This window comes from Armigeres subalbatus, chromosome 3 (genome assembly GCF_024139115.2).
Source record: "Armigeres subalbatus isolate Guangzhou_Male chromosome 3, GZ_Asu_2, whole genome shotgun sequence".
Lineage (NCBI taxonomy): Eukaryota > Metazoa > Arthropoda > Insecta > Diptera > Culicidae > Armigeres > Armigeres subalbatus.
The window spans coordinates 133,033,379-133,058,012 of NC_085141.1; the positions used below are offsets into that span (position 1 = coordinate 133,033,379).

The 24,634-nt window shown below is 40.3% G+C and overlaps 2 protein-coding genes across 3 annotated transcripts in view; one reads left to right on the plus strand and one right to left on the minus strand.

The window, feature by feature from the left end:
• LOC134225263 (T-box transcription factor TBX1) overlaps nucleotides 1-2,982 on the plus strand; it is a 104,119-nt gene extending 101,137 nt beyond the window's left edge. For both annotated transcript variants that reach the window (XM_062705191.1, XM_062705192.1), the window contains 2 exons: nucleotides 1,141-1,205; nucleotides 2,236-2,982. In XM_062705191.1, coding sequence (XP_062561175.1) covers nucleotides 1,141-1,205; nucleotides 2,236-2,765 — 595 coding nt within the window. In that variant the 3' untranslated portion in view covers nucleotides 2,766-2,982. The remainder of the gene's footprint in view (nucleotides 1-1,140; nucleotides 1,206-2,235) is intronic.
• LOC134225264 (uncharacterized) overlaps nucleotides 1-24,634 on the minus strand; it is a 303,832-nt gene that overhangs the window by 265,361 nt on the left and 13,837 nt on the right. The window lies entirely within an intron of this gene.

Sequence of the window (24,634 nt, forward strand, 5' to 3'; positions counted from 1 at the left end):
TTAAAACTGAAAAGTTACAAAGCTCGAATTGAACGCGAATTGAACGTCTAAACATTTTCGTTCAATGAATTATTGGCAGTGGCTGATTTTCTACTCGCCGCTGTCACATCCAGGCGCTATAGTATATGCGCAAATAGCCAGCAAGAGTTAACCGCCAGAAATGTGTATGGCGAAAGACATCTAACGCGGGTTTTCTCAAAATAAGAAAATTTTCATGAAAAACTATTTGGTACCGATTATGTAGGAAGGTGTCCGCTACCATGCCTACCAAATAGTTTTTTGATGAAAGTGCTTAATTTTGAGAAATCGAACCTTAGATGCCTTTCACCATACTGATTTCAGAAAGTTAACTCCTAGTGTGCCGCTGTAAGCACGCTCAAAGCAGGCGATTCATTCACTTGAATGAAAATAAAGTTAAACATGTTCAACTTTTGGCAAGTCAATTGAATTCAACTGAGTTGTTCAATTCATTTGCCCTGTCTGAACTTAGCATTAGTGAGCTGCAAGGCAGACCTTCTAAACGATGGCTTAAACTTGAGGCCCTAACTTCAGAAAGAGAATAGAGGCTTCAGAGCTAAATCAGTTGTAATTCAAATTGTTCCGGGCAATCATATTAAAGATTAATCTGAATCATGCTTTTTGCCAGCAGCTGTTATAGATTATTTTTTCTTTAAAGTCGACCGATAAAGTCTTAACCTTTCGGAACTCGCACCGTTATAAAAAGTACAACATCTCCGAGAAAATCTCGCTTATCGCCCACAAGCGCGGCGGGACTGCATGAGTGATCCTGGATCATGCGAGTTTCTGAGGGAATGTTACACCGCACAGTTCCATTTTCTGCAGATCTGAACCATGAACGAATCATGAATGCGTTATTTTATCTACGGATTAATCCACAATTGCGATACCTGCCAAATGAAATCGAATCTCAAAGCAAACGTTATTAATTAAATTATGTATACGAAATAAATGTTTGTATGTACTAACTAATTAACTTTGGGTGTGACAAAGTTCGTCGAGTCAGCTAGTGGCTAATATAACTTCTCGCTGAAAGCAAGATAATCATAAGAAACAGTTTAAACTTATGATTGGTACCCTCAATCAAATATAATAATAACGTTGTCTTTTCTTTTCTTACAGTTCTCAGGAAAGAATCTCTTCAATGAACGATCGGATGAAAAGTGAACGTGGAGGCAACTACAAAAGTGAGTAATCACCAATTAATCAATGCCATATGCTGACTCGATTTAATTAATATTTCGATACACATTACACTTAATCCCGAAGAAAATTCAAATAAGATTCCTTTTCCGATTTTGGCAACACGACCGGAATTCAATGCTACAAAAATTGGGGAAAAATTAAAAAAAAAAACAGTTCGGTTCTAATATTAAAACTATGTACATATAACATGTACTACAGATCATATGGAGTATATGCACAGGAGTTGGACGTCATAATCATTTTTTCAAATCAATAGTTTTTCGAAACCATCCAGATTCCCAAACAACTGGGCAGAATTTGGGCCCGATTAATTGCTTCTTGCTTTCTGCATCCTGTTTGAAGTTTGTATGGGAATTCCTTTTCTTTCAGAATCATCCAGAGTGTTGCTAGGTAGAAAATATATCCACTACCACTACATGAGAAATAACTAGAAAAGCTATTATAATTAGAAAGGAAAACGTTAAATTTGTAGGTGGCAATAAAAATAGTTGCCACAAATTAACTAGGTGGATTAATCAGCTTATTTTCACATCATTTTGCTTTCAGTTACCCTAAAGCAACTTCTCACTTCTCAGTCACCTTATTTCTCTCAAAAAAAAAACCGGCGCAATACAATAATAAATATCTACATTCTTGCCACTTTGCTGACAGGACTTAATCTCTTCCAAGTACTTTAAATATTATTAAGTGCTTTCCTGAGTCGCTTTTTATCTCTTTTTACGCCTCAATGATGAAAGCATAAAACCTTCATTCGCACCCTACCACCTACGATGGGTTTAGTACCGCTCGTGACTTGGTTCCCTTTCAACAACTTTCTTCACAAATGTGGTCCTTTCCTCTGAGGAACGTAATATTCATTCTCCCTTTTAAGCCGCTTCAGCTCTTTTGCGTATATTACCATATGTTGAATACTGTCGCACACGACCGAACCGTTTTATTTTGCTCGAGCGCATCATCTACCAACAGAGTGATAATAATTGCAACCGCTTCTCCGTTTGATCTTTTTTGCAGAAGATGCCGAAACAACAAACTCGGCATCGATGACGCCGACATCGTCAGTGTTGACAGGTCAGTCGCTTTCCCCCGGATCCGCCGGTAGCACAGGAGGGACTCCAACCGCAAACAGTTCTGGTGGTTCCAGTGGCCTCGGCGTTTCCAGTGCCTTCCAATCATCGCTGGTTAGCTCTGCGTCGACAGTTGCCGGCCTCTCGCCGTATGCCATCAGCCCCCACAGTAATCCAACCATGCTGGCGCAACCGTACGGTACCGAATCAAGCGGCTTCGGACCCATCTATCATCACCATCACCATCATCATCACGGCCATAATCCACTGTCGACACATCACGGATCGTACGTGAGCTCATTCGACAAGTACGACAAGTACAAAATGGCTCCGCCGACGCCACCGCATCATTCGAGCCATGCGAATGCGGCGAGCGGTTATACTGGTCACTATCAAGGGTTCTACGGCACTACAACCGGAGGTCATCACCAACTTATGAGACAAAACAACGGTTGCATAGACTATGTTCAAAGATGAAGCTTAATGCGCATATCGTGAAACCAGTATCGATTGTAAATAGTTCCGCCCAAAATACTAAGGTGATGTATTCAGTGTGTTTTAGTATGTAACAGTTAATTGTTTCAGTGGATTAATTTTACCAAAGATCTGAACCAAAGTGCCATAGGGTGTATGAAGTCGTGTAACTTATTGCCTTAGTCTAATATCTGTATCAATATATCTGATTTGAAAATCACATATGCGAACTGCATTAATCCGAAAGATCCCAACCAGAAGCAGGTACTTCATATCATAGATCCCAAATTTATCTTATCGAAAACAAATGAATGAAATGAAAACGGACTCATCAATGTTTTGTTATTTTTCCAACAGTGAGCCGACATTTTACCTGAAAAAAGGAAAATTCAATCATGAGCATTGATAATTTGCTCGAAATATGTTTTTCGTGGGGTAACAAAGTCGTGAAATCTTCTTTGCTCTTTCTCTACTCTGAGGCAGTTGCCTACGGAGGAGTAATTTCACCGAACCACATCCTATTACTGCAGTTTGATTGACACTGATCCATAGCGGAACTAAACGTCAGTCGGACCGTATTCTGTTGAACTCACATCATCAGCTAGATGCCGCAGACTAATTTTGGTGTTTCGTTACACGTTTGGTGTTCTACAAACGCCGACGACCTTCCGACCGATATACACCCTCTACCGCCTTCATTCAGTCTCAGTGTGATCGCTTTTGTTGAGGAGACAGAGAACTTTACTCAAATGATCATCTTCAAATAAACATGCGTCTTCGCTTTCAAACCAATCAATTATAAATTTGACAGCACGTGCATTTTTTTTTCTATAGGAATATTGTTGATATTTTCACTGTCTTCATTGTCATATTCTAACAACCTTTCACGGTTAACCGATACTTGACGTCGTATCAGTCACTGGTGTCACGGTTAAGGTAATAATCCGCCTCGAGTTAAAGACTGATTACCGGTCTAATTACCGCGAATGAGATAATGAGGGGAATGCGTGTTGTTATGCGACCTAACACGACGGTACACGGATAGCGAGAATCAGACGAAAGGATTGAATGGTGAGGTAGGTAGGTAGGGTCAAATCTTGATCTAATATGCCGAGATTGAGCACATATATCGTTGTAAATCTTCATATATTGAATCAAAATTATGCCATTATGCCGGCTTGCTTACTTTTGGTTATTACGCCAAGAAGTCAAAAACAACAATAATTGTGCACAATCTCGAGCGAAATGAAATTTATGTTCGGCTAGTTTACTTAATCTTTGCTTTGGTGTGGATGCTTTTTCAGCCTATATAAGATTGGTGCATTATTCACTATAAATAAGTTTGTAAAAGCCGTAAGGTAGGCAATGTGCTGCTTCAAATGTAGATCGTATGTTAAAATTGTCAAATGTAGATCGTATGTTATAATTCGTCATATTAAGTTTTCGTTATATTAATGAAAATTGTGAATTAAAAATGAATGCTAAAATAATGTGGCTGTTATCCGTTCATCTGATTGCGACAATAGGAAAGTCCATTGAGAAAACTACTTTATTGATCAAATAAAAAAACTTACACAGCTTGCCTGCTTAAAAACTGAGTCGAAGTGATTTTTCACGCAAGTTTATTTCCTTTATCAGTAAAAAAAAGGCCTAGCGTATCGTAACTATAATATGATTGTACACTTTTTAAAGTAACAGTGATAAATACCTCTCTTCAAAGCAATATCAATTCAATCGCTGAAATATTGATTAATTTGAGTGAAAAGTCAACGGTATATCCTAGGCTAACATTACCTCTTATTACCCTATATGTAGAGTTATTCGAACTCAAGATAAAAATGTATGCGAATGGAACGCCCGTAAGCATACTATTAAACATCGTGTTGTAAAAGATGATTCAAAATCGATATGAGCTTTGAATTGGGTCCTGAAGCCCTATCTAGTTTATGGTTGCAAACGATAGTACATTGGTTAAGAATATATGAACCGATCCAATTTAAATACTTACAACCTTACGACTTCACGGATCTCGCTATTTCCGCGAATTTGGCGCTGATGTACATCACGATTTTGGGGCTACGCGCGGATTCGGTGCGGATTAGGTTCAGATGAAAATTTAAAAAATAAAGTGCTAGATCTAAGGTTGTTTATTTAAAGATCTAGAAGGGCTATTAGGGCTAAGTCATGGTTTGAACCAAATGGCAGGCATCAGATGAGTCGTCAAAACAAAGTTCATATATTTCATTATAGAGACATGCTATAACTGCAAACTCTAGTTTATACGGAAGCTTAGTTCATTATCTGCAAAGACCTAGGCGACGATTAAAGGATCACGATTGGAAGCTTGGAACATGGAACTGCAAGTCGTTAGGTTTCGCAGGTTGCGACAGGATGATCTACGATGAATTACATCCCCGCAACTTCGACGTCGTGGCGCTGCAGGAGATTTGCTGGTCAGGACAGAGAGTGTGGAAAAGCGGGCATCGAGCGGCTACCTTCTACCAAAGTTGTGGCACCACCAAAGAGCTGGGAACCGGCTTCATATTGCTTCATAGTTCTTCTCCGACATCACGAACGTCCGAACTTATCGCAGTGCGAATATTGAATCCGACCACTGCCTCGTTGCAGTAAGCCTGCGCTCAAAACTCTCGACGGTGTACAACGCGCGTCGAAGTCGGACGCCTCGGCTTAACATTGAGCGGCTACAAGACGATATAGACTAGCCCAAAAATACGCGCAGCAGCTGGAAGTGGCACTTCCTACGAAAGAGCAGCTAGGCGCAGCGTCTCTTGGAGATGGCTGGAGAGATATTCGATCCGCCATTGGAGGCACCGCAACCGCTGCACTTGGCACAGTGCCCCCGGATCAGAGAAACGACTGGTATGACGGCGAATGTGAGCAGTTAGTAGAAGAGAAGAATGCAGCATGGGCGAGATTGCTGCAACACCGCACGAGGGTGAACGAGGCACGATATAAACAGGCGCGGAACAGACAAAACTCGATTTTCCGGAGGAAAAAGCGTCAGCAGGAACACACGAAAGTTCTATGAGAAGTTGAACCGTTCACGTAAGGGCCACGTGCCACAGCCTGATATGTGTAAGGACATAAACGGAAACCTTCTAAAAAACGAGCGTGAGGTGATCCAAAGGTGGCGGCAGCACTACGAAGAGCACCTGAATGGTGATGTGGCAGACGAAGATGGCGGTATGGTGATGGACCTGGGGGACTAGCACCAATTGCAAGGGAGTTCGTGGGGCAGTACCAGGCGGGTTTTATGGGCGAACGCTCCACCACGGACCAGGTGTTCGCCATTCGCCAAGTACTGCATCTATTCATCGACTTCAAAGCCGCATATGATACAATCGATCGGGACCAGCTATGGCAGCTAATGCACGAACACGGATTTCCGGATAAACTGACACGGTTGATCAAAGCGACGATGGATCGGGTGATGTGCGTAATTCGAGTTTCAGGGACATTCTCGAGTCCCTTCGAAACCCACAGAGGGTTACGGCAAGGTGATGGTCTTTCGTGTCTGCTATTCAACATCGCTTTGGAAGGGGTAATACGAAGAGCAGGGATTAACACGAGTGGTACAATTTTCAATAAGTCCGTCCAGCTATTTGGCTTCGCCGACGACATAGATATTATGGCACGTAACTTTGAGAAGATGGAGGAAGCCTACATCAGACTGAAGAAGGAAGCCAAGCGGATCGGACTAGTCATCAACACGTCGAAGACGAAGTACATGATAGGAAGAGGTTCAAGAGAAGACAATGTGAGCCACGTGACGAAATCGAGGTGGTAGAAGAATTTGTGTACTTGGGCTCCCTGGTGACTGCCGAAAATGATACCAGCAGAGAAATTCGGAGGCGCATAGTGGCTATGAATTGGAATATACTTTGGACTCCGCAAGACGCTCCGATCGAATAGAGTTCGCCGCCGTACCAAACTGACAATCTACAAAACGCTCATTAGACCGGTAGTCCTCTACGGACACGAGACCTGGACGATGCTCGTGGAGGACCAACGCGCACTTGGAGTTTTCGAAAGGAAAGTGCTGCGTACCATCTATGGTGGGATGCAGATGGCGGACGGTACGTGGAGGAGGCGAATGAACCACGAGTTGCATGAGCTGCTGGGAGAACCATCCATCGTTCACACCGCGAAAATCGGACGACTGCGGTGGGCCGGGCACGTAGCCAGAATGTCGGACAGTAACCCGGTGAAAATGGTTCTCGACAACGATCCGACGGGCACAAGAAGGCGAGGTGCGCAGCGGGCAAGGTGGATCGATCAGGTAGAAGATGACTTGCGGACCCTCCGTAGACTGCGTGGGTGGCGACGTGTAGCCATGGACCGAGCCGAATGGAGAAGACTTTTATATACCGCACAGGCCACTTCGGACCTAGTCTGAATAAATAATCATAATAGTTCATTATCTTTCTAAAAACATCCTGGTTTCACATATGCTTAGTTTCATCGAAAAAAAAATTAATAATTACATAACTTTGATTCGTACCATGGTTTGAACTAAATTCGTACCATGGTTTGAACTACTGTCAGCAGTTCCTAAATAAGTACTTATTATTGTGCCTTGCAACAAAATGACAACCTAGGGGGGTCCCGTAGCGTAGTTGGCTACACGTTCGCCTTATAAGCGAATGGTCATAGGTTCGATTCCCAGCCCCTCCGCCAAACCTTCGTCAGTCGCCAGCAGCGCAGTCCGTACGCTGGCGTTTGGGGAATGCCCCTCACCTCACGGCTGCCTGATGATGACTGACAAAACTGTTCTTCTCGGAGGCACTCCTCCAACGTACTTCGATTAATGGCAACCGAACAAAGCAACGATCACTGGATTCACCACATGGACAAATGAACACAATGGACACACGATGATATGGACTGGCAACGACAACAAAGACGAATTATGGACATCTAAAAATAGATTCTGTGTGGATTCTGTAGAGCAGAGTACCACAGTAGATCACGGCACAGTAGCGGTTAAGAACACAGAGTGCCTACCAAATAAATATACGAATAAAAAAAAAATGACAACTTTTGTGATCATTTTCCAAGGCTCTCATAGATGTGAAAAATTTATCCGCAGTACAGATAACACGTGCTATCAAAGCATTCATCGCCACAATCCACCACGTGGTGGTCGAATTTTCAAAAATATTAAAGTAGCTTTTTCCTGGAGGTATGTTTTTCTTAAGCGACAATATGGCGCTCATTTTTTGTTGCGATTAAAGGTAAGCGGAGTAGTAGATTTTTTTGTGAGCGGTACTGTACCATAGAGAACAGACATGGAAACTCGAACAAGATTTCATGCTTAACATGTGTAAACAGAAAAATATATAAAGCTCTTTTAGTGGAATGGAATACATTCCACTAAAAGAGCATTATATATTTTTCGGAAAATTAACTGGGGGAATTAAATGGACAGTACTTAATTCGTCTTAGACGGTTGATGTGTAAACAATCAAACCGAACCTCAACGCCACCGACGTCGACATTGCAACACACAAACTCATTTTGACAACACGATGGCGCTGGTATACTCTTACATGTAAAACGACTAGAGATGGGCGTTCAGATCCGGAACCGTTTAAATGATCCGGATCTCTGAAGTGAGTGAATGATTCGTGGATCATTTTTCAAAAGATCCGGTTCACCAGATCAGCAAATTATTTGACCATTTGTAAGGAAATGATAAAATGAAAAGTTCATTGTTTTTACTAAAAGATATTTTAGTTACTAGATAAAGATTGTCGCTGTCGTCGCTGTCCGGAACATCTTTTGCTGGCGAGGATAGGGGAGCAAAATGTCAAAGAAGGAAAATCCATACGATTTGACAGCTTGGTACCCAACATGTTCCGGACAGCAGAACAAAGGGAACCGAAGCGACAATCTTTATCTAGTAACTAAAATATCTTTTTTTTACTACATCCGCTTGTTAACAATAAATGGTGAAGTTATTGTCAGTACTATTCAAAAGTGTGAGCCTGAATGGCGAACTTTTTACTGTTTTGCATTCTTCTTGCATTTAGTTCTAAGGATCCGATCCGGTAGAAAGATCCGGATCATTAGAATGAATGACCCAGGTCTGATCCGTTCATCGAAGTGATCCGTTTTGCCCATCTCTAAAAACGACACTAGCGTACAGTGGCGTTTTTTGATGACGCTAGCGCTGATTCTGCACGGGGCAATGTCAACATTCCAAACTATTTTAAAATTAACAGTGAAAACTAATCACAAAATAGCGAGTCCAGCCTGAACGTCTTTTCTCTGTGTAATTACATGCATGGAACGCTAAGGAATCCTATAGAAAAGCTAATTTGTTTAACTATTCATCTTCCCGCATTAGATTAGTACTTAACTCGAAACGATTTTCTTAGTACTATTTTCAACTTGATACATGTGTAAAGTTGCAGCTTAAAATAATATTTGAGATCAGTGTCGTCTTTTTCTTTTTCTTCTTTGATGGCTCTACATTCCAACTGGAACTTGGCCTGCTTTTCAACTTTTTTGTATTTGGTTGCGAAACGAACATCTTATCGCGCGGAAATAGCGCGGATTTGATTTTAATCGGCGCGTGTTTGGCGCGGAAAACATTTCAGGGTCTCCGTAACAACCCCTCCCAGCCAACAATTCTATTCATATACATAACTCATTTGCAATCCTAAGTGGATACTTATTCGGTAAAAGAAGATCATATGAAATGCATAGATTCCACATATACGTACAAATTTGGAGGCCATATAGGGAAGATCCATTAATCATGTAACGCAAAAATTGGGCATTTTCAAACACCCCCTTCCCTCTATGTCACACTTTTTGTATGAAGCATCAACAATGTTTGTATGAATGGTCACATTTCGAGCAACAACCAACCTCCCCCCCCCCCCCCCCCCCAACCCCTTAAGCGTTACGTAATGCTCCCCTACCAGTGGCGTAGCCAGAAAATTGGTCTGGGGGGGGTTTTCTGAACATATTTTTTTTCGAAAAAAAAATTTCTTCTAAAAATGATGTCTCTAGGGGGGGTTTTATGCCCAAAACCACCCCCCTGGCTACGCCACTGTCTCCTACGAACATGCGGAAATTTTTTTTTGTTTATTTGATTTCATATAAAGGGAAAATATACGCACATCAAAATACGCTCAGTACATCCGGATTAGTAGGACTTATTATATATATATATATATACATATATATATATATATATATATATATATATATATATATTTAGAGAGAGAGAGAGAAGTTAGGTCTCACATATCCTGGCAGGTATTCAAGGATCTGTTGAACAGGATTTTGATAGATGCTGAAAGATTTTAGGAGGCCGTTATTGTATACATCGTACGACCCCAACTCCTGAATGTTTACGCGTATTCTAAAATATCACTATGAAGTATTATGAATATTACCACAAAAATCATTTGATATCCGTGAGCTGAACAGGATGACCTAAGCTTGTTTAATACCAGCATTACGCCTCTTCATGATTTTATATCTGACGACCTGAAATGAAAAATGGTTCAGAAAGTCTTCGGGGTAATGAAATACAGCAAGATTGGTATCATATATCTGGTTCATTATTTAAGCAACTGTTGAGAAAGTATTGGTGGTTGGCGAAAACATGTTGAAGGTAGTCACTGTTTAGTTCCTATAACCGAAACTTTAATCGTTACGCAAATTCCAGAACGTCACTATGCAGGAACCCAAAATTTGCCAATCCACAGAAATTATATGATCCGCATAAACCATTTGATATCTTTAATCTGAACAGAAAAACCTAAGCTTGGTTTCAAACACGCTATATGCTTCTACATGATTGAAAATCTGACGACCTGAACTCAAAAATGTTTTGGAAGACCTTGCAGTAGGATAATAGATCTAACATATCTTGACAGGCGTCTAATGGTCTGTTGAGAAGAGTTTTGATTGAGGCGAAACACATTTTGGAGACCGTTGCTGCATTCAGATCGGTAATTATAGAGTATCACCTAGGGGTACGCCGAGAATTTCCACATGAATCATTTGATATCTATGAACTGCTCATGGTGTGCTTATTAGCATTACGCTTCTTCATGATGGTAGAATTCAAGACCTGAACTCATGAATGTTTTGGATGAATTGGAATGCCCCCAATATACTATTCTCAACCAATTAATTACATTTCTCCATTTGTTTGTGATGTTTTACTCTACTGTCTGACACGATTTGGTATTTACAAGTATTTACAAGATTACGTTACAAGATTTCTAGAAATATAACCAGAGGTATGGGCATTAGAGTGATTCAAATTTTGACTTTTTCGCTCCCCTGTGCTTAAACGATTGTTTTTGCTATTTTGATAGTGCTCCCAAATTTTTAGCTGATTTGGATGTAATTTGATTGTGCACGTGCCATTTGAAGGTTATATGAAAATTAATATAAGAATTGGTAATTATGTAAAGGATAGTTTCGTGCGAAGCAGCCCGGAATCTATTTGAATATATTTAAGGTGAAGGTGGGTTGAGTACCAAAACAAAGCTTTGATAGTATTGGTACAGTAAAAACTTTCATATACTGTAGTAGTATTGGTGTCGTATTTATAAAAACACAAAGAATATTAGTAGGGTGGTTCAAAAAAATGACCCAGCACCATCACGCTCACTCGATTCCGTCCCATGCTCCGAGTGTCCTAAAAAAACCGATTTGAACAAAAACTGGTTGAGCGCAAGCCGGTTCAAGTTTGTATGAAAACTAGAATGGGAAACTAAACCTTTTTTTACACTGATTACGGCGCTTTCCCTCCAGACGCTGGCGAAAAGAGAACCCACATTGCTGAAAGCAACATATCAGAGACTTCAGTGAACGAAAACCGCACCGCAGGCAAGATCCATTGATTACGTAACGCAAATATAGCATTTTATACTCACCCTTATGTCACACTTTTTGTTTGAAGTATCTGCCCCTGGTACGATAGTGTAGACTAGACTAGACTAGAAGTATCTGCCCCTGATGCGATAGATATCACAGACAAATTCTGGGTATTTTGCTGAATTGCACGTTTCACTGATGCCTTCTGAGAAGCCTAATTATCATGCGAAAGAATCGCAACCTCGATTAAAATCGACTCCCAACTATTGGAACGACCATTCAATATGGATTGTCTATGGAGTTGAAGCTCTTAAATATTTCATCCCGTCATATGGTCTCCCCCCTCGCCATCGCCCAATGACGGAGTGCCAGAATCAGAATAATGTTTAATTCAACCTCGCCATATCAACTGTCATACAAACCTGAAACGACCTGCGCACGGTAAGCCTATTCAAACCAGCCCAAACCATTGGATGACACCCAAAATGTAAATCATAATCAACTGAGCGTGGCGAAGCAAAATTATTTTTTGAGCCACCACTTATTAGTTTGCTGCTGCCGGTGCCGATGCACCGCGGTGTTTACATTCGCTCCGCGATCAGTTTTTTATCGTTTTTTTCGGGCAAATCTAGCAGTTTATACTAAGTTTTCGGTTCAAATAAGTGACTGATTTCAAAAAGTGGTGTTTAATTTGCATTCTATCAACATTTCGGACTGCTCATGTGCGGAGAAGTGAGTGAAAACTTGATTTTTCCAATGCCCTTTGAGAAGAAGTGAAGTGCAGTGATGAACCCAACAAATCGCGGACGGCTATTAAATTGGCACGAAACTGCTAATTTATGCTACAATTCGAGCCGGAATACATAGGATTCATTGAAGAAACATGTTCATTATCACGGGAAGTAAGGAAATATGCTGTGAACAGGTTAGTAATTTGAATAATTAACTTTTGTTCGATGCTGTTCGATGCATTCGAATGTTGGTGGGAGAGGAGTGCGGGAGGTGTGGGGTTGGCCCGTGGAAGGTCCGGTGCCATATTGGCTGCCATCTTGGTACTCTTCCAACTATGTCCTTAACGCATCGCTATCATAGAATAGATCCTAATCTGAAAGACAGTTGTTGTTGCTAAGCAATCTGACTTTTGTGAGCAAAATTATAAAGAAAACAAAAATGCTCATTATTGATATTGATGTTATTCTTCTACGTGTTAAATTGAATTTCCCACAATTCAGTATTTCCCTAATAACTTTTGTTGCCAGTATCAAATCGTTTAGCAACAACGACGATAATTTCCCTTGTTAAATTTCCTATATTGCTAACGTATTCATACATTTTTAGAGCTTAATGGGCAATGATGGGGAACGGTTTTTCACAAAAGTTGCTGTTTTCATAGTAATTTTCATACAAGCTTCAAATTGCTTGTGCTCAGTCAAATTACATCCAAATTAGCTAAAAATTTAGGACGATTATTAAAATAGCAAATGCCATCGTTTAAGCATAGGGGAGCAAAAATTCAAAATTTGAATCACTCTAATGAGCATCAATAATAAATAAGGAACATTGGTAACTATAGTAATAAGATAAATGGTAAACATTCAAACTCACTTCTACTTGACATATTTCATGTATCTAATTCGTTTTATCACGTTAGAGCTTGATGACACTTGATTACTGAAGGAATTTGACTATAATATAGGGTTACTGCTCCTGGACTTCATCTCATACCTCCGATATTGGTCTCACGAAAAACAAAGCAATGAAAAGGTATTTGGTTTGTTTATTATTTTTGTGATTTTTTTCAGCAGTGAGCACGCATGTTAGCAAAAAGAAGCGACAAAATTGGTGCCTCATTTCTTTGTTTCGCGATGAGATGAATATATGTTCAGTGAGATGGAAAACGGAACAGTTCCCCTACTAATCCCCTTTGAAAAAGCCCGAGGTCAAGAAAATCGGTCAGCCATCATGAGAACGAGCACTTCAAACGAGGTGAGTGTCGTCCCGGCCTTTTAAGGTGATTTTAAAACCCATTCATAGGCTATCAAGTTTATGACTCTATAACATGTAGTATTGCTCGTAATCTGAATAGGCTATTATAAAGAGGCGATGTAAACATCAATACAGCTACTCGATTTAAAAGCCCTCTTCATATTTACTCTAATTAGGTTCTTAGTAGTAACCGCTTTCTATCATTGTCAATAGCGGGCTGTGATGACTTGGCTGGAATTTGGACTCATGAATGAATTTACGAGACCATTCATACAAATAGAAGCTATATATCATTTATGAACGTTTAAACGTTAGTGCACAAATATAAAATTCAATCAACCTGTTATATTGAACTGCGAAAAACAACTTGCAGTTTTCTGAAGCTGAATGCAAAACACGGCTCGTTAAAGCCGCTAGATATTTAAAACAGGTTCCGCAGATAATCAGGTTTGTGCTGATTTATTCAATATCAAGGCACACATATATGCCGGTTCGAATGACTTTGCAAAAATATAATTGCTTCAATATATTTGATGTTGTCTAAGGCCATGTCAATTTCTCTCGATTTGATTTAGTTTGGCATTCGGATCTGTTGGCTCTATTAGACTGAAATTAATTTCTAGAGCATGATTGATGGTTTAAATATAGATATTTTTTGTGTGTTTAAGGCCACAAACACTGTCTTTTTATGCATACACCCGATTCTTAATTACACGTTTTCTTTCAAACAGGTTTTTTTACACGAATTCTTGAAATTAAACGGATTTTTTACACGATTTTTTTTTTCACACGACACGCATCCCCCGTGAGAAAAACAGAATCGGGTGTATTTGTACCGGCGTCCCTTTGTTAAACAAAAAACAAAATGAGAATATTCTCTATCTTCCAATTTCCCCTATGTATTGATGAGTTTAGGTTTGCATTCGATGTACCAATCGGCACCATAGTTAAAAACAACTATTTTCAAAAATATAAATAGACGGCATATGTGCGCAGCATCTCTTGAAGATGTCTGGAGAGATATTCGATCCGCCATTGGAAGCACCGCAATCGCTGCACTAGGCACGGTGGCTCCGGATCAGAGAAACGTATGGTATGGTATGAGTGCGAATGTGAGCAGTTTGTTAACCTTCTGTCTGTGCTCAAAAAAACTTACGTTGTCTGTGCTCTGGGGTCAAATTGACCCCAAATTGAAATTGCTATAACTTTTTTAATGCTTGGCCAATTTTGGATTTTTGGTGCTGTTTCGAAAGATAATTTAATCATCTTTCAGGTCGTTACCAAAGATTGACTATAGGTGGGCGGGTACTTCGCGGGGAGGGGTTTTCGTAAAAAGGGTACAAAAATAGTGATTTTTCATGCTTATTTTACTTATATCCGAAAATCCTACCCATTTTGAACTGCACCTTTTTTAAAAAGGTTATGCAGGAAGGCATGTGCTCTGGCATGAGGCGTTGATAAGTTTAGAACTCGGCCGCCAGGTGGTGGTATATTTGAATTCATTATTTTGGACTACTTAAGATATTCCGATATATAGAATTCTCCTCAGTGTAAATATTCTTATCGCACAAATTCAAAAATTGGAATACGTACTCATTATATTGAGCACCGCTTTGTAGTGCTAGACATCCTGAACAATGTTGCCGAATACAACTTGAGTGAAGGTATGAGGGATCTCAAGCTAAAGCAATATTTCATATATGCAAGAATATTGCAAGTCCGCTAGCGCCGTCTATTTGTAAATTTCCTAATTATTCATTCCGTCACATGACAGTCCATTCCCACCAGACGAACTTTATTAAAGACGTCATCTTTACAAATTTCAAATTTGTGCGATAAGAATATTTACAATGAGGAAAATTCCACATATCGGAGTTACTTGAGTAGTCTAAACTAATGAATTCAAATATACCGCCACCTAGCGACCAAGCGCTAAACTAATCAATGACTCATGTCAAAGCAGACACCTTCCTGCATAACCTTATTGAAAAGGTGCAGTTCAAAATGGGTAGGATTTTCAGATATAAGTAAAATAAGTATGAAAAATCACTATTTTTGTACCCTTTTTACGAAAACCCCTCCCCGCGATGTACCCGCCCATCTATAGTCAATCTTTGGTAACGACCTGAAAGATGATTAAATTATCTTTCGAAACAGCACCAAAAATCCAAAATTGGCCAAGCATTAAAAAAGTTATAGCAATTTCAATTTAAATCAATTTGACCCCAGAGCACAGACAACGTAAGTTTTTTGAAAATAGTACACTGTAGCGCATATTTTCAAGATTTTTGTAGTGAATTTGCACCTAGGAAACAGATCTCGGCGAGTTTTACCAAACTACCAAAAATTAGGAGAATCGGTTGAAAATTAAAAAAATGGCAACCACTCAAAGTGGCCTGGGGTCATATTGACCCCAGAGCACAGACAAAAGGTTAAGGAGAAGAATCCAGTATGGGCGAGATTGCTGCGACACCGCACGAGGGCGAACGAGGCACGATACAAACGGGCGCGGAACAGACAAAACTCGATTTTTCGGAAAAAAAAAAAAGCGCCGGCAGGAAGATCGAGACCGTGAAGAGACGGAGGAACTGTACCGCGCTAATAACGCACGAAAGTTCTATGAGAAGTTGAACCGTGCACGTAAGGGCCCCCCATCTATTTATCGACTTCAAAGCCGCATATGATACAATCTATCGGGACCAGCTATGGCAGCTAATGCACGAAAACGGATTTCCGGATAAACTGATACGGTTGATCAAGGCGACGATGGATCGGGTGATGTGCGTAATTCTAGTTTCAGGGGCATTCTCGAGTCCTTTCGAAAAGCGCAGAGGGTTACGGCAAAGTGATGGTCTTTCGTGTCTGCTTTTCAACATAGCTTTGGAGGGAGTAATACGAAGGACAGGGATTGACACGAGTGGTACGATTTTCACTTTCAGTCCGTCCAGTTATTTGGTTTCGCCGACGACATTGATATCATGGCACGTAACTTTGAAAGAATGGAGTTAGCCTACATCAGACTGAAAAGCGAAGCTAAACACGTCGAAGACGAAACGCTTATTAGACCGGTAGTTCTCTACGGACACGAGACCTGGACGATGCTCGTGGAGGACCAACGCGCACTGGGAGTTTTCGAAAGGAAAGTGCTGCGTACCATCTATGGTGGGGTGCAGATGGCGGACGGTACGTGGAGGAGGCGAATGAACCACGAGTTGCATCAGCTGTTGGGAGAACCATCCATCGAAGACTGCGGTGGGCCGGGCACGTACGATCCGACGGGAACAAGAAGGCGAGGTGCACAGCGGGCAAGGTGGATCGATCAGATGGAGGGCGATTTGCGGACCCTCCGCAGACTGCGTGGTTGGCGGAATGGCTGAATGGAGAAGACTTTTATGTATTGCAAAGGCCACTATGGCCTTAGTCTGGTAATAAATAAATAAATGTGTGGTGTTGATATGTCATGCGAAAGGTTTCCCTTCCTGCTCCTTAGAACAAATGTGAAAACCGCATTAAAATTCGTGATAGTACCCTAAATTAATTAATCCATAATAGGAACGCATGTACCAGTACCCATTGTTTTCTTATGGGATTGGCCACAACGGGACCACTAGTGCTACAACTGGTGCAAAGTACGACAAAATTTGAGCAACATCATTTTTTACAATTATGGTTTGTTTGATTTGGATTTGATGGTCTCAGTTATGTACATAGGAAGGTGTCTGCTACTACGCCTACCAAATATTTTTTCGATATAGGTGATAATTTTCGAGATATTAAACTTTAGATGCCTTTCGCCATACTGATTTCCGAAAGTTAACTCCTAGTGGGCTGCTCAAAGTAGGCGATTCATTGATCTGAACTCTTGACAGTATATTGAACTTAGAACATCTGTTAGAAGTATGATTGAATTGCAAGCTACGCTCATAGGCTCTATGAACGTGTGTATGATTGATGCGTTGACGTCGGTATGGTACAGAGCGTAGTATTGACCTGGTAGACCAATCGATCTGAACTCCGGAACAGTTTGGAGAACTTAGAACAACTGGTTTAGGCCGGACTGAATTTTAAGTTATACTCACATGCTCTATGGACATTTGAACCAGTGGTACATAAACCATTTTTGTCGATTTTGTGTTTTTTACACCAACTGCTTCTGGGAGCAAAGGTTTAGTAAGGGAATAACGAAAAAGTGATTTTTGACAACTAAATCTGGAGATATACACTTTTTAATTTATGGTATATATTACAATGGCAATTTCGTTGCCAGGAAAAGTGGTACACGTTTCTGTCACGTCTGAGCATTGCGGACAGACGGGGTAAGCCGCATGTCCGAATCTGTACAGGTACCACCTGAAGCTTCCGTGGCCTGTTTATAACTGAGACAAGCCAAAATTTAGCATTACACGAGCTCTGGTAATCCATGCCAACCCACTTTGGACTAGACGATGGGTCCACCTGCCTTTAGTCGAGTTGTCCCACTCCCTCTGCCATCTGGGTACCGTTACTGCCTTGATATTCTTTCGGGAGCTACTGGTGCCCCTGAGGGCGTAGCACACATCGTCTTCATTCACCACCAGTTTGATAGGCATCATGCCCGCTAGTACACATGCCACCTCGCGAGATACGGTGCGACACACGCTGATGAATTTCAGGCACATTATCCTATGAGTACTCTCCAACTTTCGGGCGTTGCAGTTTGCGCTCAACACCGATCTCCGATTGTTGAAGACTATCATCTCCGTTTTATGATGCGCCAACTGTAGCTTCTTGCTGTGCAACCATTGCTCAACTAAACTAATCGAATATACTGCAATCAATTCGACGTCCTCGATGAACTATCCAAGTAACATTTCAAGTTTTATTCCGCTCTAGGAATGGTTTTCAAGTTCGAATTACAAGAACTGACAATAAAACCCATTACTGGAGGGTTACCTTCTGATGACCACTATAAGAGTAAGATATGCGGTACATTCAAAGTTAATTGCCTATATGCCGGGTATTAAGCCACCCGGAGTGGAAATTAATTACTATGTCTGAAACTTGATTATGCATATGTACAACATGTGATAGATTTAGTTCGGAAAAGGTATTGGAGGGTAACCGCCCCTTCGGTGGGGTTTGATCCCACGACCCCAGTTCGCATGACAGGTGCTTTCCCTACTAAGCTACGAAGGACCTCCGTCGTCCACCGCAGCTTAGCGGTACTGATGAAACCAAATTCCCAGCACCAGGTACCAGCCGATCTCTCGCAATACATTTTCAGAACTAACTCTCTCAAATGTATTTTTGTACACATCATGTCAACCAAGTAGGATGAGTATTTAGTATTGTCCGGCTCCTACACACTTGCTTCATCAGCAACGGCGCTCAATGAAGTAGGGTTGTGTGAGGTTAATTTCCACTCCGGGTGGCTTAATACCCGGCATATAGGCAATTAACTTTGAATGTACTGATCTCGAGTGGCGATCTCTCTTCGCTTGTGTGGTCGTGTTGGGATCTGACGACCAAACTGGCACAACCTCACACAACCCTACTTCATTGAGCGCCGTTGCTGATGAAGCAAGTGTGTAGGAGCCGGACAATCTAAATACTCATCCTACTTGGTTGACATGATGTGTACAAAAATACATTTGAGAGAGTTAGTTCTGAAAATGTATTGCGAGAGATCGGCTGGTACCTGGTGCTGGGAATTTGGTTTCATCAGTACCCGCTAAGCTGCGGTGGACGACGGAGGTCCTTCGTAGCTTAGTAGGGAAAGCACCTGTCATGCGAACTGGGGTCGTGGGATCAAACCCCACCGAAGGGGCGGTTACCCTCCAATACCTTTTCCGAACTAAATCTATCACATGTTGTACATATGCATAATCAAGTTTCAGACATAGTAATTAATTTCCACTCCGGGTGGCTTAATACCCGGCATATAGGCAATTAACTTTGAATGTACTGATCTCGAGTGGCGATCTCTCTTCGCTTGTGTGGTCGTGTTGGGATCTGACGACCAAAACTGGCACAACCTCACACAACCCTACTTCATTGAGCGCCGTTGCTGATGAAGCAAGTGTGTAGGAGCCGGACAATCTAAATACTCATCCTACTTGGTTGACATGATGTGTACAAAAATACATTTGAGAGAGTTAGTTCTGAAAATGTATTGCGAGAGATCGGCTGGTACCTGGTGCTGGGAATTTGGTTTCATCAGTACCCGCTAAGCTGCGGTGGACGACGGAGGTCCTTCGTAGCTTAGTAGGGAAAGCACCTGTCATGCGAACTGGGGTCGTGGGATCAAACCCCACCGAAGGGGCGGTTACCCTCCAATACCTTTTCCGAACTAAATCTATCACATGTTGTACATATGCATAATCAAGTTTCAGACATAGTAAGTAAGATATGTCCAAATGGCCCTCTCTGGATTACCACTATAAACCTCTTATAAGAGTATATAAAAATCCGTTTCAAGCCTCCCGCAAAAAAGGGAATTTGGCTGCGGCAGCTGTCAAAAATGTTGTTTTGAAAAAAGAGAAACAAAACCTTGCAAACAAATAATAACAAACTAAAGTGTTGATGAAAATCATGATGAGGATGAATACAAAATAATACTTTTTCAAGTTTTTTTTTCAACATACTTTCATTAAAATGAGGTGCGCGCTTGATTTCATGGTGAAAGCCTGTGCAAAAATGAGATTAACAACTACGCGCCCGCAAAATAATATAGTTTTGGGCAATAAATTTAAAATTATTATAACATCAATAACGTAAATCTTCACTAAATTTATTGATATTACACCCAATATGTTTGTTTTTTATAGCTTTTACCAAAAACGTGTCATTTGCGGCGAAAACACCGTCTAATCATAAATTCTAGTGATAAATTTCACTGACTTGAAGATGGTTATCCATTTCCAGTATGGCCATCATAGATTTCGATCAGAAAAATGTTGCTCTTATTGAACACCGTTATAAACCCTTTGCAATGTAAATATTCTTATTGGGGTTATTCATTTGACCACATTATGACCAAAAATTATGGCTTTGATCAAGCTTTGTAAAATTGGACTTAATACGCTCCTCGTTACAATCATAGAGTTGCTAACAAGACCAATCGGCATTCGACGTTTGAAGCTTTTCGAGCAGATTTATTAGAGGTTTATTGATAGCAATAAGATCGCCAATAAATCTGAGGAACTAGCCATGGTGACTGCTGTCATAAATCCGCTATAAGAATTAAATAAATCCAACAAGCATGAAAATTGTTACTCGGGTATCCATACACGATTATGGTTACGACATCGGCAAATCCTACTAACTTGACTCCTGACGGGAGCTTCAACTTCAGCACGCCATCGTACATAACGCTCCACAGCAATGGACCCAGAATTGATCCCTGTAGGATACTGCCGTGATGGGAGCGCTAGCCAAGCCTTTGTCTGTCTCGTCGTTGTAATACAGAACGTAGTTGTCCTGGTAGACCAATTGATCTGAACTCTACAACAGTTTGGAGAACTTGGAAAAACTGGCTTAGGCATGATTGAATTGCAAGTTATACCCATAGGCTCTATGGACACGTGTGAGCTTGATGGGTTCACGTCGTTGTGATACAGAACGTAGTTGATCTGAACACCGGAACAGTTCGGAGAACTTAGAACACCTGACTTATGCATGATTGAATTTCAAATTATTTGAACACCTGCTTTAGAAAGATGTTGATAAATCTACGGCCTTTCATAAGGGTTATGTTTTGGAATTGACAGTATGAAAAGTAAAAAATATAGAGATGCAAATAAGCAAGAAACGATTGAACCATACACAACCTTTTACTTAAGGCAGAAGCATTATCCAAATCCAAACATCAGTACATTGAAAAATTACATAAGTTATCAAATCTTTTGAACCACCATGTATGCCGTCGTTTGATGAACTATGCTCGGAAATATGCCTATACATAATATCTTTTTGGTAAATGATTAATATAATAAATAAGAAAACGGCTGTCTCTATGAATCTACCTACTTTTAATTTTAAATTCGAGATTTAGAGATATAATAACAGAGACAGTTTTTTTCATGTTTCTATAAATGATAGAACCTAAAAGTTGGTTTATGGCCCGTTTACATATGAGCTAGTTCTAGCGGACAATGCACTATCCGACAATACTAGCGCGAAATTAGCATAATGTAAACGCTTATTAGCGAGGACAATTCCGAGGGCACGAGGTTTTTAGCTAGCTAAAATGATAGGTTTCACCAAAAATTCCATTCCGCACATTAATCTCTGCTAATATAACATAAAAATATCACTTTGCATATAAACATTTACCATTTGCTATTTTAGATTCATGTCTTCAACTTTCTGATTAATGACATTCAATTTAAGTGACATTGTGACCAGATTTGTTTTATTTTCGTATTAAATACATAACAAAGTTTCATGACAACAAATAAAATGTTGACAAGTAGAAGTCAGTAAATAGTTACAAAGTGGCAATCAAGACCAGAATGTTTCAGTTACTGTAACATGGAAATGTTACGGATGGATTACAGTGCAACAAGGCCCAAATTACCGTAATCCAGTCATTGACAAGAAAACAGCCACGTGCTTGTACCACCTCCTGGAAAAAATCCGCCCACTGAGGAGAAAATGCATTCCCCAGCTGAATCGGGGAAGCACTCTTATTTTAAAACTACATCAACATATAGTGGTGACTTCAATTCATCCGTGGGATGCTTCATTTGGATGAATTTCGTAATGTTATTTGAAAAAAACTGCCTTTTGCAGAAAATATTGCAAAGTTGAAGAAATATTTTTCCAGGAGGGGAAACCGTCGGTTTACTCTCACGCTCTCTTATACGTTGCAGATACTCGAAAATCATCGTTCAGTGTTGCGTGTTGATTTGTTATATATGTTATGCTTGTTTTCTCAAATATGTACGTAAACATCAAGCAATAATCTATGAAAATGATGCTTTTCATGCTATATATTGACACTAAATATTAGATGTGAGCTAGAACTGTAAAAACGCAAGCATTCATTAGCAACGCAGGTTATTTATTTTTTCATAATTCAAGTGTTGATAATATAATGTAATGCTAAAATAATAATGTAATGCTAAAACGGCATCACTTTTCATGTACACAGAGAGAAGACCGATCATATGGTCATGTAAACAATCCATTGAATCTGGACGAGCATTTGAGAAGGTAGTCAACTACATCATAATTTTACATTCATGTAAAATGCATGTAGGAAATTGTGTAATTAGGAGAAGGATGCACAACAAATCAATCTCAGATGCATGTTTGAGGTTGTTTATGCGTATCACTATAATCTGTGCGCTGTACAAGTATTGAAAAGCACGTTAATATTTTGTGGAAATATATAGAGTTTGATACCTTTTGAACTGTTTGTGTACTTTGTACTAAATCAGATCTGAGCGAATGAGCAGGCTCTCCGCAAAAAAAGGAGCGAACAGCAAGAAAAAGAAGTCGATTTGATGTATGACATTTGAACCTTAATGTGAGACCGTATAGTTAGTTACATAGTAGCTCAATTTTTTGCGCTTTTTTGGTTGCACTAGTGTTACAAATTCGCGAAGTCGAAGCAAAATTCTTCACACAAACAATAACAGTTCTTTATGGCTTTTTACAGTAGAGCAACAGAGAGAAGGAGATGGCGGCCATGTTTCACTCAAACTCTGACAGATAGCAATGGGATTTCCCATTGGAGGGAAGAGCAGAATTTGCTTCGACTTCGCGAATACAGTTACAGTTATTAAAATTTCACATATAATTTTGTCGCATATCGATCACCGTAATTCAATTGTGACAATCTGTGCTACTTGGGAAGGCTCTATGGATATGTGTGGACTTGATGCGTTGACGTCGATGTGTTACAAAACGTAGTTGACCTGGTCGATTAATTGATCTGAACTCCAGAACGATTTCGAGAACATGAAATTTCTGTAGGAATATTGTTTGTAATACGTTTGTAATACCTCACAAATAATTTTTGAACACATTTATGAAAAAGCCGGTTCAAGATCGTTTGAGAATTAGCTGAAATATAGTCATTTTGAGCGCTGTTTTGTTTTGTTTTCCAAAGTGGTAAACCCTTCCAAAGGTATCTAGGGATGTTCAAAAAGTTTATGTGGCATTCCCTTATGGAATGGTAGTGAACTATGTTAAATTATATTGAGTAAATCCAATTTTACAATTTTTTGATTTCAGCGTCCTGACTCACTCCATTCCAGGGGAAAACTGAGCACCCATTTTGAAAATCGGTCAACGGGTTGCTGAGATATAGCGATTTGAATTTAAAGTTTCCTCAAAATTTGATCTCGGTATTCGGCGTGTTAAAGGTTCCTCCAAACACACGCGACGCGATAATTGCGACCCGATTCTATCGCTTGGCAACTGCGATTCTGTCGCCGTTAGTATGGACTCGTAAATGGCACTTTGCCTTCAGCGACCTAACGATAGAATCACAGCGACTATTTGTCGCCGTCGCGGCGATGCAATCGCTTAGATTTGGGGGAGCCCTAACTCTTATAAGTGAAAAATTAGAAGGATTGTGTACAAGACAACGTAGGATTGTGTAAACTACGTAAAACCTTTTAGTACAATGAGAATCGTAATCTGTTCTCAGCATACATATAAATTTTCTTCACCGCCGACGGCCATCACATTTGTGACGTGGGCCGCTACCGGCGAAAACATCGTCTTGTGATGGATTGTTCACATTTTTATCAGTACAGATGCCTTTGTGCTGTGAAAAAAATGATAGCATTTGGTCAATGTTACGAGAAGCTATTCAAATTTTGCTTAGACTTCAAAAAGATTTTTAGAAGGGTCCAAACACACAAACCGTCCTGGTTAATTTGTAAGGTTGTCAATCCAAAAAAATATTGACTACATAATCATCGTTTTCTGAAGATCTACACAAAAAATACCAAGGTACCTACGGTAAGGTAATACGTAGGTATTAAGCTTCTCTATGATAGTACTCACTGCCGTTGACTTCGGTA